The 15736-nt window shown below is 42.7% G+C and overlaps 1 protein-coding gene across 7 annotated transcripts in view; it reads left to right on the top strand.

Annotated features, from left to right (window-relative positions):
* The first annotated feature begins 696 nt into the window (after positions 1 to 696).
* Positions 697 to 15736, top strand: part of SH3D19 (SH3 domain containing 19) — a 206977-nt gene continuing 191937 nt past the window's right edge. For 2 of the 7 annotated variants that reach the window (XM_058436814.1, XM_058436812.1), the window contains exon 1: positions 2649 to 2997. In XM_058436814.1, coding sequence (XP_058292797.1) covers positions 2859 to 2997 — 139 coding nt within the window. In that variant the 5' untranslated portion in view covers positions 2649 to 2858. Of the gene's footprint in view, positions 787 to 1848; positions 1929 to 2192; positions 2616 to 2648; positions 2998 to 15223; positions 15403 to 15736 lie in introns of those variants that run through there. The other 5 variants (XM_058436818.1, XM_058436816.1, XM_032148219.2 and 2 more) reach the window with 5 other exon arrangements.

The raw sequence follows: 15736 nt of genomic DNA, 5'->3' as shown, positions 1-15736 counted from the left end.
TAATCCAGCACTTTGGGAGGCTGAGGCGGGTGGATCACGAAGTCAGGAGTTTGAGACCAGCTTGGCCAACATGGTAAAACCCTGTCTCTACTAAAAATACAAAAATTAGCCGGGCGTGGTGGTGCATGCCTATAATCCCAACTACTCGGGAGGCTGAGATAGGAGAATCCCTTGAACCCAGCAGGTGTAGGTTGCAGTGAGCCGAGATCACGCCACTGCACTCCAGCCTCGGCAATAGAGTGAGACTCTAGTCTCAAAAAAAAAAAAAATTAAGACTCAATGACAGTAGAAACTGACTCCAATGGCTTAATGAAATGGTACTGTTGGTCAAGGTAGGGATTTCTAAATTATTCATCCTTGAAGGGAAGTGACAAATAAGGTTTCACTTATCAAACATTTAAAACAACCCTAAAGGTCCAGAACCTTTGTTTTGTTGTTGTTGGCTTAATTTCCAGTTCTCTAAGTGTCTACTTATTTAATCACTTATGCAGTAATAAAGTTTTAACTTGTGGATTTGACCTCAATTCCACAGAATCTATTGTGGTTCTTATCTGCTTAAAAGCGGAAAGATTTTCTCAGGTGGCAACAGCCACTATTGAAAAGGCAAAGAAACAGCACTCACGTGTGACAGGCAATTCTATTTTCAGTGACCCTTTTCTCCGTTTCTTTTTCTCTCCTACCTGCTGAACATTAGGAGCTCTTGGTAATCTCTCAGAAATAGAGCAAGACGCCAAAGATAAAGGCCTGTTCATCGCACTCAGGAATTTCCTGAGGTTTCATGTCCAGGTAATATTTCTGCCTGCTACTTGGGTATCTTTTGGTGAAATTCCAGAATCTGTTCCTCTCTGTGTGAAAGTAGGTACGTGCACCTACTGAACCTAAGATGTGTATCGTGCAGGTACACACAACTTTGGTTACACGGTTCTTTCCAGCTTTGAAAAACTTTCTTAGGGGTAGCTCACACAGCTAAGTGCTTCAAATTACGGTTTCTGACTCCAGAGCCAGTGCTCTCTCCACTTCCCATAGTTGCGTCTCTACAAATAATCACGTATGGGTCTCTTTAACACATTTTCTTCCTGTTCTTCTAGGAATTGTAGCCATATCCTAGCCCTAAATGAACTGGAATACAGTGAGGCTTGATTTATTATTAAACATTTTTATTAGACTTTTTTTTTTTTTGAGACGGACTCTCGCTGTGTCGCCCAGGCTGGAGTGCAGTGGTGCGATCTCCGCTCACTGCAAGCACCACCTCCTGGGTTCACACAAATCTCCTGCCTCAGCCTCCCGAGTAGCTGGGACTACAGGCGCCCGCCACCACGCCCGGCTAATTTTTTTTTTTTGTATTTTTAGTAAAGACGGGGTTTCACCGTGTTAGCCAGGATGGTCTCGATATCCTGACCTCGTGATCTGCCCGCCTCGACCTCCTAAAGTGCTGGGATTACAGGCGTGAACCACCGCGCCCGGTCTTATTAGACTATTTTTTAAGAACAGTTTTAGGTTCACAGCAAAATTGAGCTAAAGGTACACAGATTTCTCATGTACCCCCCTGCTCCCACACATGCATAGCCTCCCCCATTGTCAGCCTCCCCCATTATCAACCTCCGCCACCGGAGTGCCACAGTTCCTACAACTGATGAACCTACATTGACACCTCATAATCCCCCAAAGTCTATAGTTTACATTGGGGTTCACGCTTGGTTTTGTACATTCTATAGGCTTGGACAAAGGCATCCGCCATTACAGAATCATACGCATAGTAGTTTCACTGCCCTAAAAATCCTCTGTGCTCCAGCAAGGCTAGATTTTTAAGAGCGAAAAGAGAGGGAAAGAAAAAAGTGTGCATCGCAGAGGCTCGACCCAACTCCAAGCCAAGTTTGTTCCAAAGTTCAGCAGCTCCCAGCTGTCCCATCTCTCCCGGTTCGGCCCCGGTAGGGTTCCTCCTCTTTTTGTTTAAGTGTCAAACAAATGGGTTTCCTGTTGACACTGGAATATCGTGAAAAGGCAGGAAGAGGCCAGGCCACCTCCTCTTTCGCCTCTTCCTATCCCGTTTATTTATTTTGCACACGTTTGTTTGGGTCGAGCTGGTGTTTCCAGCGTGTGTGGCTATGGGGCGGCCTTAGGGGCCGATAACCCCTCCCTGAGGAGGAGAGGCCAGGCCCGAACCCGCCCGATCCGCGGTGGAGCTCTGGGGGGCGGGGAAGGGAAAGAGGAAGGGGGAGGAAGAGAGCGGGAGTGGGAGTGGGAAAGGCCAGGGATTAAGAGGCCGCCGGGACGCCGCAAGGAGGCGGGGAATCGGCTCGGCCCGCGCCCGGCCGCTGCCCGGCGGGCTGCAGGTGGAGTTCGCCGAGGTGGCCATTTCCACAGCCGCCGCTGACGCCTCCTCTCCGGGAGCCGCCTTCCCCCCGGCCCGAGGGCGGTGGCGTGGGGCGCCGGGTGCCGGCGTTCTGGGGCGCGGGGGCCGCAGCTCGCTGGCCATCCCGCGGCTGCGCCCCGCGCCTCGCCCATGGCTGAGGGCCGGCGGCGGGAGGACGAGGAGGAAGAGCTACGCGAGCGCCGCGAACTTGGTGGCCAGCGCCGCGCCCGGGGCCGTGCGCTCTCGGGCCACTCGGCCGCAGGTGAGAGGCGCGGGGGACGGGGCGGCGGGGACTCAGAGCTCCGCGCTCTGGGGCCGTTCGGGTCCTGCCCCACACAGCGGCAGCTCCTTCACGCGCCGCGATGGGACCGGCTTCTTTAACTCAGAGGCCAGACTCGGGGACGGTGGCCTTTCCATCGCCATCCTCACTTTCCGGCCGAGCCCGAGGAAATTCAGACCCGTCTTTAACTGCTAGTGGTCGTACAGCTGAAACTCCAAATTTTCCATGCACACTAAATCCAGGAGCTGCTGGCTTGGGACTTGTGGCCTGGTTGATGACTTATCTCTGGATGTGTCAGAGGCCAGTGGCCGTCTCGGTGGACAACGACCCCTCCCGAGGGGTTTGCCTGCGCCGCCGCAGCCAGGTCAGCACGTGCTCATAACTGAGTCAAGTCCTGTTTCGGCGTCCCTTGCACTTCGGACCTGTGACCCCCTCCCTCCCTCCCCCAGCCGCCGAGCTCACCAGTTTTCTGTAGGACTTGTTTTCGTTAGTTGTGAGACCCTCCCCCACGCAAAGAGAAGTCCAGAATATAGCATTCCAAAAAGCCATTCATTTGGGCTGAGAATCATTTTCGGGCCTATAATTACTTTTATGATACTGTGTTTTGGGTACACAAAAGCGGCACGGATCAAATAGTTTGGCGCATTAGTGAAAGAGTGAATAAGTGTAGATCCACACCCCTTCCCTCTTCCCGGGCGGCTTTTCAATCAAACATAATAGAGAGGAAATTCTTTGGCCTTTGGTTCCAACCGGGTAATCCGAGTTATCTGAAAACAAGAGGGAAGAACAAACCTAGGGGGACTGGCAACAAAAGGGAGATAGGGAAGTGAGAGAGTCGGAGGAGAACGATTCACTGGGAGCCTCGTTATAAAGTGGAATATAGCGAATATTCCATGAAGTGGAGAAGCTTTTCTGTGTGACTTAACCACTAAGAGAAAGTTGGAAAAAAAGAGAAGATATTGTATCTGTGCGGAACAAATGGAGGGTAGAAAGTAGGATGAAGGGAAAACTTGAGAAGAACATCTTGAAGAAATAGTCAATTTAATGCCCTTGGTAGAATCTTGGAACCATAAAAATAATTCTCCATGCTCATTACTACAACTTTTCATCAAAATAAGGCATTTGGCTGTCTATATGAACACCAGTTTTGAACATAATTGGTAATTTTGTTCAGTGTAAACCCAGAACTAGTGAAATAATGAATAGTTGCTGGATATAAGTGAGTATTTCTTGCAAGAGTACAATGAAAAAACTTTACAAAGATATACCACCATGTCTGACCTATGGTTTTAAACAGAGTAGGCCACCTTAGATTCCTGTTACCTTGAGCAGAAAGCTTCACTCACAAGAGACTGTACAGTGAAGACCTGTTTTGGAGTTCAGACTAGATGTGATCCAGATGTGTGTTTATAATTTAGTTGCAATATGTGTATTTATTCCAAAGCTGGTGGAAATGACATTTTGTAATTAGTTTTCACCAGTTCCCTAATTTCTCAAGGCTGACAAAGGCTTTTCTAGGTTCTTTGATAATATTTTGCTGAGACATGACATTGTGTACTTTTTGCATTCAGTAATTGGTGTTTGTAGTTTTCTAACCGTTTATATGCCCTTTTTTCATTAAAGGGTGTGAGGATGACGTTAAGGGATAAGTAAGAGGGTTAAACTTGCAATTTTTGGATTTATTTCTTTTAGAAGAAATTATTTAATAGTTTACATTTCTTTACAAGCTGAGCTCCACTTTCCCCTTATTAGTTAACATATTTTTCAGACACTAACACATTCCTTACCAAGCTTGGGCATTTGTTAGTTATGTCTGTGCTAGATGTTGCTCTCCTCCAAGTGAGAGAGTATGAACTGACGCAGAAGCTTCATGTTTTTTCTGCATCACTTTTTCAGTTTTTCACTTTTCCTGTTCTCAGTGCTCCCTCCTTCCCTTATTTTACAATCTAAAGTGTTTCCTTTTCTCTGATTTCACCTAGCTTGATAACCATAAACCTGGGGTTTATGGACTTAAGGTAGTCTGTCAACTCTTCCTTCTCTCCCTGCTAAATTTTGGAGTGGTTGTGTAAGTGCATTTATTTATTTTTGCAACTTACATACAGAAGAACGTATACAATTTGTAAATTATAAAGTAAAAACTCTTGTAACTCATGCTCAAGTCAAGAAATAGGATATAGTCAGTTCCTTAGAAATGGATTCCCATCCCTCCTAGACTTAGCCTCCTCTCTCCTCTAGATGTAACCATTTTTTTTAACATTTGTGATTATTATTTCCTTTTATTCTGTACAGTTTTACCATACACATATGCATCTCTATAAAATATTGTTTAGTTTTACCTTTTTAAGATCATTTAAGTGGAATCATCCTGTATTTTATCAACCCAGCAGAAAGCAAGTAATGACTTGAGATTATGAAATGTCTGGAATGAGTTCTTTTCATTCAAAGGCCAAGAGCCCCAGGCAGGTTCTGAGCACAGGACAGTCCTTGTAGGGCATCCTTAGGAAATAAATGTGTGTGTGTTTTTAAAATGATGTTAAGAAAATTGGGTTTGATTAATCACAATTTTATTTTACAACAAAGGATGATAGTTGATCTGGTGCTCACCTTCTTTATAAAATATCTTCAGCATGATTCTAAAATAAATAAAAAGCTGATTTTTTTTTTTTTTTGGCAGAATTATAGGCAATCAAGTACTGAGGTCAATTCAGTAAAGGTTAATTTTTTTTTTTTTTTAGGCATAGTCTCACTCTGTCTTCCCAGGCTGGAGCCTAGTGGCGTGGTCATGGCTCACTGCAACCTTCACCTCCCAGGTTCAAGCGATTCTCATGCCTCAGCCTACAGAGTGGCTGGGATTACAAGTGTGCACCACCATGCCTGGCTAATTTTTGTATTTTTAGTGGAGACGGAGTTTCACCATGTTGGCCAGGGTGGTCTCGAACTCCTCCCACCTCAGCCTCCCAAAGTGCTGGGATTACAGGTGTGAGCCACTGCACCTGGCCAGTGGAGGTTAATTCTGTAGCAGTTCATGATGCATGAGATTAATAAGCAGATATAGGAAAGTAAATGGGGAGCAGAGAGTATTCCATTGTTTGGGTTTCATGTGCTGAGGCTAAGGTGTCGTAAATCTGGCACTATGTGAAATATTTACTGTTGATGGTGGTATGCAAGATCCTTAATTGCCTGACCTGACAGAGAGTGGTAATATGAAAGCTAGACACAACACCTGAATTCTTGGGGGTGTCTTACTAATCCACCAAATGCCCATTACAAGCAAGGAAGAGAGGATGTGGGTACACTAATCCAGTGGTTCTCAAACTTTTGCCATATGTATCAGAATAGCCTGAAGGCCTTGTACACACTCAGTATCTGATCACTTGGTCTGGGATAGGGACTGATAATTTTCACTTTTGACACATTCCCAGATAACATTTATGTTGCTGGTTGAAAAGGATGATGCACTTTGCAAACTCCATGTAATTAAGAGAGAAATCACACCCCAACACTGATTGTTAAATTCTAAGAAATAGTTCCTTTGGCTAATTTGTCCTTTTTAGTAGATCAGATGAAAACCCATGAGATAAACATGGAGATTTCCACAGACTACCTTATAGGACCTAGTTTCCGTTGTGGGTTTTCTCGGTAGCTTAAAGGATTTCATGGTTGATTTATACAGCCTGGCATTTATGATCAACTTCATTTTTGTTTCTTGGTTTTTTTCTTTCTGTTATTGATTGCATATTCTTCATCTCTATCTGCACAACTGAGATTGGTGTGTTAGTGCCACTGTGTTAGTGTTAGTTAGTGCTAGCCAAGGGCAAGAAGTGGAGGGTGGGAGGAATAGGCAGACGAGATTGGGTGACCAACTCTTCCCAGTTTCCCAGGACTGTTCCAGCTTTTAAAACTGAAAGTCCCCCATTCATGGAAACTCCTCAGTCCCAGGCAAATCAAGGATAGTCACCCTAGTGGAAGGATAGCTTGGGTCGGGGAAGAAGGGAGGATAAAGGCTACTGATAATGTTATTTATACTAACATCCCTGCTTTAGTCCAGGTGCTTTTTTCACTCAACATTAAGTTGGTAAGATTTATTTGTATTGTTACATGTAGCTGTGGGTTTTTGTTTGTTTGTTTTGAGACAGAGTCTTGCCCTGTTGCCCAGGCTGGAGTGCTGTGGTGTAATCTTGGCACACTGCAACCTCTGCCTCCCAGATTCAAGTGATTTCTCCTGCCTCAGCCTCCCAAGTAAATGGGACTACAGGTGCATGCTCCCATGCCCAGCTAATTTTTGTGTTTTTAGTAGAGGCGGGGTTTTGCCATGTTGCCCAGGCTGGTCTCGAACTCCTCACCTCAGGTGATCCACCTGCCTTGGCCTCCCAAAGTGCTGGAATTACAGGTGTGAGCCACTGTGCCTGGTCTGTTTTTTGTTTTGTTTTGTTTTCGTTGTATAAATATATACCACAGCATTTTGCCTATTATTTTTTATTGATTTATTGGAGTTCTTTGTTTACCCAGGAATCTCAACTTTTGTTGGTTATGTGTGTTACAAATATCTTCCTCCACTCTGGCTTACTTTTTCATTTTCTCTATGGTTTCTTTCGATGTGGAAATTCTTCATTTCAGTATAGATGAATTTATGAATCTTTTCCTTTATAATTTGTGTCTCTTCCCCCCTCACCCCCATTAAGAACATGATTTCTATCCAAGGTCATGAAAATATTCTCCTATATCTCCTTTGTTGTCCCCTAAAAGCTTCGTAGCTTTCCTTGGGGAGAAATGCCATAGCTTTCATCAGATTCTCAAACAGATTTGAGAATCTCTGCCTGACATACAACATTTTAATATTATTTCTCCAAAGGGAGGATATACAAGATTCTGGATCCTCCTCCCAACATCTGGAAGAGTAGTAGGCACATAATAGGGCTTACTAAATACTAAATAAATTTACTCTTTCTGTATTTTAATGTGTTTATGGTAAACCCTGGAAGGACTGATATAACTGTTGTCTGTTGTGGTTTGAGTAAAATAACTTTAATATCATCAGTATGAGGGCACAGAAGAACATTCACTGTGTTCACGGTGTACCAGGTGCTTCTTTATGTTATCACCTGTGAGGTAGGTATTATTTTCTTCATTTTATCATTGAAAAGACTGAGGCTCACAAACATTTAAGCAACCTATCCACAGTCCCTCAGCTAGTAAATACTGGAATGGTGATTTGAATGCAGGTTTTTTTTGAAGTGGAAGTCCATGTTTTTCCAGGTGATCACACTGACTGCTCATATAAATCAGTTACTATTGATGCTCCACACATTTATACTTGTATGCTGCTTGCTGTATTCTAGAAGTACTTTACATTTATGTGGTGCTTTTCTATTTATGAAGGGCTTTCACAACTGCATTCATTTGGATTCTTAAAACAAACTGAGAGGGAAGAGGGTAAGTTTTATTGTTCCCATTTTAAAGATGAGTAACTGAGACTCAGAAATGTTAGAAGGTTTTATCTAAAATTACACAACTAGGTATAGCTGAACCTCAGTCGCCTCTATTGTGTGTTGCAAGTTGTAGAGTTTTTTTTAGTTGATTCATATAACATGTCAGGTCATATCCTCTCAGAGTCTGTGGCTTTGTCTACTAAGTTAGATAGTTTTGAAAATTGCATTAGTTCTCTGGACCACCAGCTTACTGTTTTTTGTTATTAGAATTCCAAAATTGTCTAATTTATTTTGAGAAAGTTATTTTAAGTTCCATGAAACTATGAGTAGATTTACATGTTGTTTAAAAATCCTGTACTCATCACATTCTTTAAGAAGACCTGGGCCAGGTACAGTGGCTCACGCCTGTAATCCCAGCACTTTGGGAGGCCAATGCAGGTGGACTACCTGAGGTCAGGAGTTTGAGACCAGCCTGGCCAACGTGATGATACCCCATATCTAACAAAAATACAAAAAATTAGCCAGACGTGTTGACAGGCACCTGTAATCTCAGCTACTCGGGAGGCTGAGGCAGGAGAATCGCTTGCTAGGGAGGTGGAGGTTGCTGGATTGCACCACTGCACTCCAGCCTGGACAACAAGAGTGAAACTCTCTCAAAAAGAAAAAAAGACCTGTCTAGTTATCCCCATCAATATAATGTATGCAAAATGGTGCCTAAAATATTGGCAATACAAAGAGATATATAAAATAGGCTCCCTGCTTTTAAAGACTATGCCATAGAATTAGGGAAGGTAAGACTATTACACTTTAAAGAAGATAATTAAAAATATAAAGAATATAAAATAGTCCATGGTGGGTATCAGTTTGACATGAGAGAATCAGACTGTCTTGGTTCATTTTTTGTCTGACCACTGGCTGTGTGACCTTGGACAAGTTACCTAACCTCTCTGCTTCTATTCTTTATTTATATTTCTAAATTTGAATAATAGTAAATCCTATTGCATTGGGTTTGAAGACTAAATGAGTTAATGTATATAATGTCCTTAGAACATGGCCAAGCCCATAGTAAATACCTATAAAATTATTAGCACTTATTTTATGTCTCCTTTTTCTTATTATTGATAAAATATTTCACAGTTGAGTGCATTTTTCTTCACTTGGGAATAGTTACGAATTTCATGTTGGCAGAGGAAAAAGAAGGTAAATCTGCAGTGTCATTTAATAATCAAATGTAGTTGCTTTTCTTTGGCGTTCATATATCTCTTGGAAATATCTTAATTCTAGAGGACTCCCAAAGACTGAGGCCAGTTCTTCCTTTGGTATTTCTTAAGCCATATGAATTACTTTAACATGGCCTGGTAATAATGCTCAGCTTTTCTTTTCTTTCTTTTTTTTTTTTTTTTTGAGTCAGAGTCTCGCTCTGTCACCTAGGCTGGAGTGCAGTGGCGCAATCCTGGCTCACTGCAACCTCTGCCTCCCAGGTTCAAGCAATTCTCCTGCCTCGGCCTCCCAAGGAGATAGGACTACAGGCGTGTGCCACCATGCCCGGCTAATTTTTTTTTGTATTTTTATTAGAGACAGGGTCTCACCATATTGGCCAGGTTGGTCTTGAACTTCTGACTTTGTGACCTGCCTACCTCAGCCTCCCAAAGTGCTGGGATTATAGGCATGAGCCACTGCACCCGGCCCATCTTTTCTTTTCTTTTTTTTTTTTTTTTTTTTTTTAGAAAGCGTCTCACTTTGTTGCCCATTGCCCAGGCTGGAGTGCAGTGGCACAATCTCAGCTCACTACAACCTCCACCTCCCAGGTCCAAGCAATTCTCCTGCCTCAGCCTCCCAAGTAGTCTCAGCCTCCCAAGTAGCTGGGATTACAGGTGCCTGCGACCACCACGTTGGCTGATTTTTGTATTGTTAGTAGAGACAGGATTTTGCCAAGTTGGCCTGGCTGGTCTCGAACTCCTGACCTCAGGTGATATGCCTGCCTCGGCTTCCCACAGTGCTGGGATTATAGGTGTGAGCCACTGCGCCCAGCCAACGTTCAGCTTTTCTTTATTGTCCACTGAAAGCTCATTATTGTGACATAAGCAATTATGTTCAAAGTGATTTCAGCAAATCAGAGGTGAGTTGATCATCCTATGACCTATTTTCAACCTGAGTGCATCCCTTCGTTCTGTTTTCTTTCCCTCTCTCACACTATTCATCCAGCAGTTCTATAACTTCACTGGCATATTTTATTCTGAGGACAACATATTCACTGTTTTCCCTTAGGTCATTTCAGCTTTTCATCCAATGGTGCTTAGAGACTAATCCTTTGAACACTTGGTTCTAATCCCATCTGTCAATTAGCTTTGTAGCATCCAGCAATTTATAGCATCTTTCTGGGCCTTAGCTTTTGGTGTATTAATTGAAAAGATGAGGCTTCCAACTTTACATTTTATGATATTAGGAGATGAGCAGAAAAATAACTTCCAACATAGTTTACGGAAGTTTGCCCATGTACTTGGAGAGTTTCTTCCGGGCTCCTTGTGAACTGCTCCACTGGTGCAGGAGAAGCCAAAGGGGCAAAGCTCAAGACGGTGTCTCCCTGGCGAGGGCAGTTATATTGGCATAAGTTGTCTAGCATAACTTGTCATGCAGACCCCTTTTCAAGATAGCAGCTTCATTCACTGATAATGTGGCAGTGTTCCCCTTCATCAGTGGAAGACATGGGATGTGTTCTAGGGGAATTTATAGTACTTGACGTGTATGAGGGAAATTCTGCTATCAGTTAAGTACAGGAGGAAAATACGTGTCAGGTAGTTTCAGGGCATAGGGCAGGATAAAGGTTGAGGAGGAAGCTTGGATAGCTTGACACAGGGCAGGAAGGAGAAGGCTTTGGCAGAGGCCTGGCCCCCTTGTTTAGAAGTAGCTGGAACGAGTCCTTGCTCCTCAGCAGCTGTTGGCCTCACCTTCAGGAACTGTAAGCTTGTCCTTGTGGTGGGGATGGGCTCATGGGGATGAGGGTAGGAGCTGTGGACCATTCTTTTCTTTCTTTTTTCTTTTTAAAAATAAAATTTGTTCCAAGTTATACCAAGGGAAAAAAATGAATTAAGAAAAAAATAAATTAAAAAAATTAAATGTTTTTTAGAATATTTTTAGAGTCACAGAAAAATTGTGAAGATAGTACGAAGAGCTCCCATATACCCCACACCCTGATTATTAGCATCTTAGTATGGTAGATTCATCACAATTAATGAACTAATATTGATATATGATTAAACTCCATGCTTGATTCAGATTTCCTTAGTTCTTGCTTAATGTCCTTTTTTGTGTTGCAGTATCCCATACAGGAGACTGTATTACATTTAGTTGTCATGTCTCCTGAGGCTCCCCTTGGCTATGACAGTTCTCAGATTTTCCTTGTTTTTGATGACCCTGACAGTTTTGAAGAGTACTGGTCACATTTTTGTATGTTGTTCCCCTGTTGAGATTTGTCTGATGTTTTTCTCATGATCAGACTGGCTTACGGGTGTTTGAGAGGAAGAGCACAGAGGTAAAGTGCCATTTTTATCACAATTCAAGGGTATATATTATTATCATGACTTTTCTATTGATACTGACCTTGATTACCTGGCAGAGGTAGTGTTTGTGAAGTTTCTCTGCTCTAAAGTTACTCTTTTTGGCATTGGCGTCCACTCTCCCTCCCCAACTGCAAGACCCCATTGCAGTAGTCCTTCAAAAGAAATTTTTTTAAAAAGTTAAGCCTTTTTGCTCTCTTTCCATACTGTAGAAAGTGAAGGAAGTCACTATGGAGTAAGAGTTATGCTACACTTAAGGAGTAAAGAATTATGCTATACCTCTGTAAGGGTGGAGTATCTACATACTTTTTTAGGAATTATTTTGCATGAGAGAGACCTTTTTTTGTACAAATGGGGTCTTGCTATGTTGTTCAGGCTGGACTCAAACTCCTGGGCTCAAGGGATCTTCCTGCCTCTGCCTCCCAAGTAGATGAGATTACAGCCACACACCACTGCGCCAGCCTAAATTCTTTAATACTCCCTTAGTTTGTTTGGTCTCTCTAAAGATCTGATTAGGATTGTCTCTAGGCCCCACCTGTTGGAGAATGTAAGCTCAATTTCTCCATCCTAATTCTGTCCAAAATACCTGATCTGTGTGGATGACTGGGAGGTAATTTCACCATATAATTAGAAAGGAAAGGCATGAAATACATTTGTCTGATTGAGGTGACCTATGACTAAGACTCATTTACACTAGAGTCCTCTGTCAGCAGGTACAAATGACTAATATAAATTCCTTTCCAATTTTGGAAATGGAGGGGAAGTTAGAGTAGGAAACGAATTTGGAAAAGCACTGGGCTAAGATAATCAAATAACAAGTTAATATTTATTGTGCACTGGGTGCCGAGACAATTCCAGTTGTTTTCAGTGTGTTTTTCTCATTTAGTCCTGGTACCAATCCTATGCAGTAGGTGTGATTGTTTCCTTCATTTAACAGATGAGGAACCTGAGGCCTAGAAAGGGTGAATAATCTCCTCAAGGTCACACAGCAAGGGAGTGACAGAATAGAATTCTGTAGCGTGGACTCCTGGTTGCCTCCTTTTTTCCTCATTTCCTCCTTTTTTGGTCAATGGAACCCCTGTATTTCTGGATGTGGCAATGTACCCGCCTATGAAGCTACTTCTTCCAGCCTGTTAATGAGATACAAGTAAAAGTTGTTGAATGGGGTTCCAGGAAAGTTCTTTAAAGGGGGTTCCCTCAGCTGCACAGAATACCCTTTTCCCCTTACCATCTTCCTCCCACCTCCTACCAGGAACAAGGCTGTGTAGCTCACATTAACCACCCTGGGCCATGAGGTTACTTTGACGTTGGAACCCAAGCACTGAGAATAGTGGAGCAGAAAAATAGATGGCCCTGCAGTCCCTGCTGATGATAGAGTCACCACATGGGTTTTGATTGCCTGCCTCCTCCTTTACTTAGAAGGAAGGAATAAGAAACTCTACCTTGTTTAAGCCACTGTTATCATAGGCCTCAACTGGCAGCTGAAGGCAGTTCCTAACTGATAGATTCTAACTTGATCTTATTGTTTCCCTCCTCTTACCACCAAGCTGTAATACATTTTGTTATAATGAAGTTACCCTAAGATACCTAGATTCTTGTTGCTATGTTGTACTTTACTGTAGTGTGACCTTGGACACGTTGGTTAGGTTTTATGAGGCCCCCACTCCACCGTTTTTTTACATCTTTCGAATAGGAATTATTCATGCTCCAACTACTCTGCAGGCTCATTATGGGGAACATGCTTGTAAACTTCAAGTGTTCATGTGTGATGTGTAGTTTTTGAAGTGGTTGTGGCCATCCTTGGGCAAGTTGAAGGGTACCAAAATGGAAGCCTTTAGAATCTGAATATAGTTTTCTGGTTTTGTTATTTTGCCTAGTGCCAACTTAATTCAGAATAAATAAATAGAAGCTGTGAAGGGAGGTGATGTTGTCCCTGCTCTGATGCATTTGAGCAGATTAACAATTGCATTGCTGATGAGCCCTAGAATGCATGCCAGGGCTGCTGCATGGGACTGAGAGTTCATTTGTTTTCAATATGGCTGCCTTCATTATACTGGAGCTTTGTTTCCAGAAGTTACATTAATCAAGGAATCATTATACTGGATGATAGTTAACCGCTTTTTCTCTGAGAGCTGGCCAAGAACAAAGGGCTCAGAAGAAAATGTTTGTACAAGATGTGGAGAATTAGTTTTTCTGGCAATAAATGTCACCATTTCCAAATAGTCCTTTGAAACTAGTGCAGAGGTGTTCACATAACACTCGAAGGCCCCCAGCATAGGGTCACCCATGTAAATAATCCTGTTTTATCTTGCCACCACACCCTTTATTTCTTCATTCCTTCACAAGGGTTCCCCTCAACATACAGGCTAGCTCAGTGGAGACTACTGGAGCAACCTGGAGATTACAAGGTAGATTCGTTACTCTCAGTGAAAGTGTAACTATTGCCTGTGGAGGGTGCGTCTGGAAGTGGGATTCATGTGGAATAAGGAATGTTATTGCAGGTTTTAAAATGTGCACAGCCTGGGCAACAAAGCAAGACCCCGACTTTATAAAAAATAAATTAGCTGGGTGCAGTGGTGTGTGCCTATAGTCCCAGCTACTCAGGAGGCTGAGGGAGGAGGATCGCTTGAGCCTCCTGGTGTTTGAGGCTGCAGTGAGTCATGATTGCACCACTGCACTCCAGCCTGGGTGACAGAGTGAGACCTTTTCTCTAAAATAAATAAATAAATAAATAAATAAATAAATGAAATATGCAGACTTCTATTTGAATATTACTCTTAATTAGATGCTTAATAATGTGACATTCCTTTATATCACAAGTAACATTTTATCTCTCACCTTGTTCCTTTCCTATTTCTCCTTCATAGAAAGTTTCACGAGGTATTCAACTTTATAACATGGTTTGGTATTTCTTACACCTCTGTAGCAATGGAAACTCCAAAGAGTGCTTTTCAGACTTTGTTCTGCCTACAGATCACCTGGAGATCTTGTTCAAATGCAGATATGATGTAGTAGGTTTTGGGTAGAGCTGAGACTCTGCATGTTTTTTTTTTTTTTTTTTTTTTTTTGAGACAGAGTCTCGCTCATTGCCCAGGCTGTAGTGCAGTGACATGGTCCTGGCTCAGTGCAATCTCTGCCTCCCAGGGTCAAGTGATTCCTATACCTCAGCCTCCCAAGTAGCTGGGATTACAGGTGCTCACCACCACACCTGGCTAATTTATTTATTTATTTACTTTTTTTTTTTTTTTTGAGATGGAGTCTTGCTCTGTTGCCCAGGCTGGAGTGCAGTGGCGTCATCTCGGCCCACTGCAAACTCCACCTCCCGGGTTCACGCCATTCTCCTGCCTCAGCCTCCCCAGTAGCTGGGACTACAGGTGCCCGCCACCACACCTGGCCAATTATTTTGTATTTTTAGTAGAGACAGGGTTCTTCCATGTTGGCCAGGCTGATCTCAAACTCCTGACCTGATGTGATCCGCCCACCTGGGCCTCCCAAAGTGCTGGGATTACAAGTGTGAGCCACCACACCTGACCGACCCTGCATTTCTAACAAGGTCCTGGTGATGCTGCTGCTGGTGGTCCCTGGGCCACATTTTGAGTAACAAGGCCCTCAGTTACCTCTACTGTAGGGCCAGGCTTTTCAACTCTTGGCAGGACATCAGAATCAACTTTGAAGAAGACGACTTTAAAGAAGACATGTGCTCATGACCCCACCCTCAGATTTCCAGATTCATTACTTCCGGAATAGTTGCTGAGGAACTGGATTTTTAAAGTTGTATGTAAGGTGAGAATCACTGCCTTAGTATCCTATTTAAAAATATGATGTTGATTGGTTTCAGTGTGATTTCTTATAATTTGAACTGTTATGTTTTTCCATCTTAAGTAATTCATGTTGTGATAACTTTTATCCAAACAGAATAAACAGAATCCACCATGCATTTTTCTTTTTCCCCCTTTTTCAGCTTTGTTGAGGTATAATTCACTAATGAAAATTGAATATATTCAAGATGTACAACATGATGTTTTTATATATGTATACATTGTGAAATAATTACCACAAGCTAATTAAAGGATCCATCACCTCACATAGCTACTTTTTTTTGTTTCTTATAGTGAGA

The sequence above is a fragment of the Hylobates moloch genome, unplaced genomic scaffold (genome assembly GCF_009828535.3).
Source record: "Hylobates moloch isolate HMO894 unplaced genomic scaffold, HMol_V3 SCAFFOLD_3, whole genome shotgun sequence".
Taxonomy (NCBI): domain Eukaryota; kingdom Metazoa; phylum Chordata; class Mammalia; order Primates; family Hylobatidae; genus Hylobates; species Hylobates moloch.
This window is presented reverse-complemented; position numbering and strand designations above follow the sequence as displayed.